This window comes from Diadema antillarum, unplaced genomic scaffold, assembly GCF_040938485.1.
Source record: "Diadema antillarum isolate AM-2024a unplaced genomic scaffold, OU_Dant_1.0 scf00000187, whole genome shotgun sequence".
Lineage (NCBI taxonomy): Eukaryota > Metazoa > Echinodermata > Echinoidea > Diadematoida > Diadematidae > Diadema > Diadema antillarum.
Window position 1 is genome coordinate 323,503 of NW_027271076.1, and position 4,576 is coordinate 328,078.

At 38.6% G+C, this 4,576-nt stretch overlaps 1 protein-coding gene across 1 annotated transcript; it reads right to left on the reverse strand.

The window, feature by feature from the left end:
- Nucleotides 1–2,811: 2,811 nt before the first annotated feature.
- On the reverse strand, nucleotides 2,812–3,927 carry LOC139723350 (allatostatin-A receptor-like). The gene has a single exon (XM_071634606.1). It carries the CDS (start codon nucleotides 3,925–3,927, stop codon nucleotides 2,812–2,814), a length of 1,116 nt encoding a protein of 371 aa, XP_071490707.1.
- Nucleotides 3,928–4,576: the final 649 nt, after the last annotated feature.

The window sequence follows — 4,576 nt, forward strand, 5'->3', positions numbered from 1 at the left end:
AGTGGCTCCACATGAAATGCAATTCCTTTACATGTATATATATTTTTTTTTATTTTGTTCCTGCGATTTTATGACATAAAATTCGTCTACATATTGATTCAGATGGTTCAGTTTTGTTATGTTTTGTTTGTTATCCAAAGCTTTCTTCAATTTTATAATTCTGTATTGAGGAATGACAAAGTAAGGAATACCAAGGGAAAGTTGAACTTGTTATGAATATGCGAAAAGCTCGTCACGTGAGTTGAAGAAGGGAACGAACAATGTTTAGGTACACGAGATGAGGTTCAATTTGGTCAACTTTACAAATATGCGCCATTCGCAGTGGTCATGGATGGATGGTAAGATAATGATTTGGTGATGGATGACAGCGCGTAACAGTTGGGGGCTTGTCCGGGGAAAGAACGCGGGGACCCTCGCAGGAAGAATTGAAAGTATATTCATTTGTTTGTTTAAAAGTATTGACAATCTCAGATAAGCAAAACTTCTTTCTGTGGGGCAGATGTTATGAACATGTTAAATGGATTGATTGTCACTTGGGTTGGGGAAGATTACGAATACCGGCAAAGTACATGACCTGGCATGAAATGCACTCTACTTTATAGTTCCCTTAAATCTTCATCGATGGGTTGGATAGTAACCGTCACTACCTTATTGCTCAAAGGTAGTCAAAATATGTTATGGCATGACTGAGCAAGACAATTTATCATACCAAAAGCAACTCGTAATAAAGTCTATTTAATTGATGAACTTACTTTGGAAATTCATGGCAAGGACAGTTTCTGTCTCGTCCGAGTCACTCCGTTAGCTTTGACTGCCTGGCAAACATTCATCCGTAAAGGTTGAGCGGGTGATATCACTGTCTTTACTGTCCCGGATCACCGATATGTATCTTTATAGAGAACGGTAGTGCCGAATTCCCCCTCCTCTGATTAGGGAAAGACTTTAAGCGTTCGCATAATTCTCTTCATGGACTCCTTTTTCGAACCATTTGACTTTCGTATTAATGATAGCAACTTTTTTGTCCTTAAAATGATGCCCAGCGCAGTGTTGTTCACATGAACAAAAACGTAATTATGATTTCTTTCACGTTGACCCAGATTGCAAACGCGACATGAAAGACCGAGCATCCATAGTCATAATTCAGTCAGAGGTGTTTCTGGTCCAACGGATCCTCAGTGCATATCGGATTCCTGTCTTTTTCGAACCTTCCAACACTCTTCGACAGAATCTGATACACTCGAAAAACAAAGTTTTCAAACATAAATGGAACAGTGCAGTACATTAGGTTCTACTACTTAACTTCAAGTGGAGTGTTGTGAGGACAATTACACTGTAAAACGCTGTTAAATTACACTGTCCTTAAAATGTCGTTATTCATTGTCAAAATCGAATTAGTGATTTCAATGCACCTCGATTATTAAAATTGGGCACCGTTTTGAGCTGAGGAAGTAACTAGAAAGAATCTTGAAACTTTACTTACCGTGAATTTTACAAGTAAGTCCAGACTATTGGATGTAATTACCATGGTGGTGTTCTACTACCTGGATGAATCAAACTCTATAATGACATTCTTGTGACTAAATAAATACCGTCGTCATGAATATTATTAATTCAGTGTTAACTATGTTAATTGTTATCACCACCACTGTTATTTGTAGCTTTCCAGTATAAAGCAGGAGGATTACGCTTGAGAAGAGAAACCATGTATTTTCCTAAACTGCGAATTTTCATTATCATTGAGTGTGTACCTCGTTCATGATGTACGTTGTTATTAAAACAAACTATGGAAAGGGAGCAAATGCAAATATATTAAAGAGATTATTGGAGGAGATGAGGTTTGGGCTTTGAAATTATAGCGATATTTCAAGAAACCACTGATGAAATAATACCACGCATACCATTCTAAGAGGAATTCAAAGTTTGTTTGATGAAAATCGGATTAGAATGGCTGAAACATCCTAAAATCAAAGTAAAATAAGGCAATCGTAATAAGAGGTAGATCCTTACCTTTTACTACAATCTCTCTAGTTTGAATATCTCAGCCATTTCTAAACCAATTTTCATCAAATAAACATGGAATTCATTTCGGAATTACATCCTCTGTCACATTTCATAAGAGGTTTCTCATTATCTCACCAAAAAAATGTTAGAAACCTAATGTTAGGTCTCAACCAAAACTATACAATCCCTTTAAGCAGACAGAAAAGATGACACTGCATATCGATATGTCAAGAAACTTGTTGTATGCCACTTTGAAAGAGAAACACAGGCATTTCGATCTTCTAGAAAATGTTATCATTTCAAGAATCTCCTTTTAATCAAAGTTTAGAGGTTTTGATCATTCTGATGCCGAAACAAAGAAGAAAGCATACACAAACAAGAAGGGGAAAATAAAGCCTTTTTATACCATAACTCCTTTGAAATGCTCTCAGTGTACTAATGAAGAAAATTTGAACACGTCACAGCATCAAAACCAAGAAATCCGGTTTCAAAAACATATTGGGTTACAGTTCTAGTCATGATATGGATTCTGTGTATTAAACGTTTGACCCATTTAGTGCTATGATGGTAACCCGCTTCCTCCATCGCGGTATCAGACTTTAATCCAGGAATGAGACAATTTTTCAACTGCCCTCAGAGCAGTCACTGTTTAACCACTACATGTACCTGCGTCCTCAAAGAGATAAAAAGTGCGTTATGTGAAATACTTGTGCTCTATCGACTTGCATCTCGTTCGTGCCCCTGAAATTTAAGTGCACATGATATGCTGATGAATTAACCACGCGCGATTGTATGGAAAATATAGAAGGGTTAGGGTTTGTCGATCCAAGTTTGACATTTGTCCGATCGAAATTGTGATTCGAGATCCTCAAATATCGGTGCATTTCCTTTGCCTGTTTTTCTAAAAAAGTCTTTTACGGCTTCGCGGAATTTAGGGTGACGAAGGGTGTACACTATCGGGTTGACGCAGGAGTTACAAATGGCGAGTGCGGTAGTTATACGTGAGAGGGGACTGCGAACATAGGACGGAGTGATGAGTCCTAGGTTAAACGAGAGGAACGCTATCTGGTCTGGGGCCCAGCAGATGACGTAGATGAGGACAACTGTCAATGTTAGGGTGAGGACTCGAGATCGGGCGGTCAGGTGGAACGATGCCGAGGACTCGTTCGACACGAAGCGGGCGGCTTCTCGCCGGAGTGAGCGCGCAATGGCTGCCTGGGTCAAGAGCATAAAAACGGTCGGGAGAGCTAACTGGACGACGAAGATATAAATCCCGTAAAGTATTTCAAGATTTTTCTGCTCTCGCTGATACACGCACTTCCCCAGTATCACACCCGTTGTATTAGTCAAAAAATTTCGAACCATAAAGACAAACGATCCTGCCCAAATGAGACAAACGATGAGATTGACGATTTGGCGATTGGCGAAGCGTCTGAAATGAATTGGATAAACGACAGCGAAGAAGCGATCGAGGGATACTGCCAAGAGGCTGTAGATCGATGCGGTAACCGTGGTCCACATCAAATAATCTCCTTCCAATATTTTACAAAATAATGCGCCCGTCCATGAATTGGGGATAGAGTTGACTGTCGGGTACGGAATCAGAAGAACAGAAGTGATAAAATCAGCTATCGCCAGATTTCCCACAAGGATATCTGTCGAGCGACTCTTCGAACGACGGCCGAACACGACAGCGATGACGAGAGCGTTGCCGGTGATGCCGATAATTGCGATGACGAGCTCGCAGATCACATACCAAGACCACGTCATACCTTTCCAAGACCATGTAATCAGATTTTTCCCAGCCACAGACGAAAAAGTGTTATATTCCTCATCGCCAGATGATTCGGGGGAGGCTGTTAGCATTTCGGTCACCATCACATCCAAATGTCCTTTTTCAGACATTCCAATAAGCGTTGCAGTCATCGTTTTGAAAAATCAGTTCCTTGTACTCTGCTAATATAAGCAAAAATAGAAGTTAAATCAGTATTATGTCTATTACTTTATTTCGATGGACTCCAAATAACATGATGGAAGTCACAGAAATATGTTAAATCTAATGAATACAAAGATTTCTTATCCTAAGACACATGCTGCCTTGGCTACGGTCAGATAATCAGTAGGTCTCTCATTAGCATAGATAGCATAGATCTGCATTTTTGAAATTGTGTATTTACCACCAATGACAAGAAGAACATTCGGATGAATTTTCACTTTCCAGTACGGATATCCGTTAAATACTATGATGTTCTCTCATTTGAACATTTTTAAACATTATCGCATTGTGTATCAGAGGCAAAGTCTACTACAAAATTATGAATTGTTGATGAAAACAATGGTAACTGGTACATATAAAATGAACGAATTTTTTTATAACCTTTTTGTTCAACAAAAAAGGGACAATAATTTCATGAAATCTTATAGAACTGTCTTTATCCATTCATTAAAACTAATTGTCTAAAAGACAAAAAATAAACACGAAACTGTCCTTTTGTTCTTGTCATGTTCACGTGCACAATTGTTAATGCATATGATTATATATACATATATAAGTATATATAGTTTCCGTGGTTTT

Excerpts from the sequence above, each read along its gene's own strand:
- LOC139723350 (XM_071634606.1), bottom strand. The coding sequence starts at position 3,927 with ATGACTGCAACGCTTATTGGAATGTCTGAAAAAGGACATTTGGATGTG.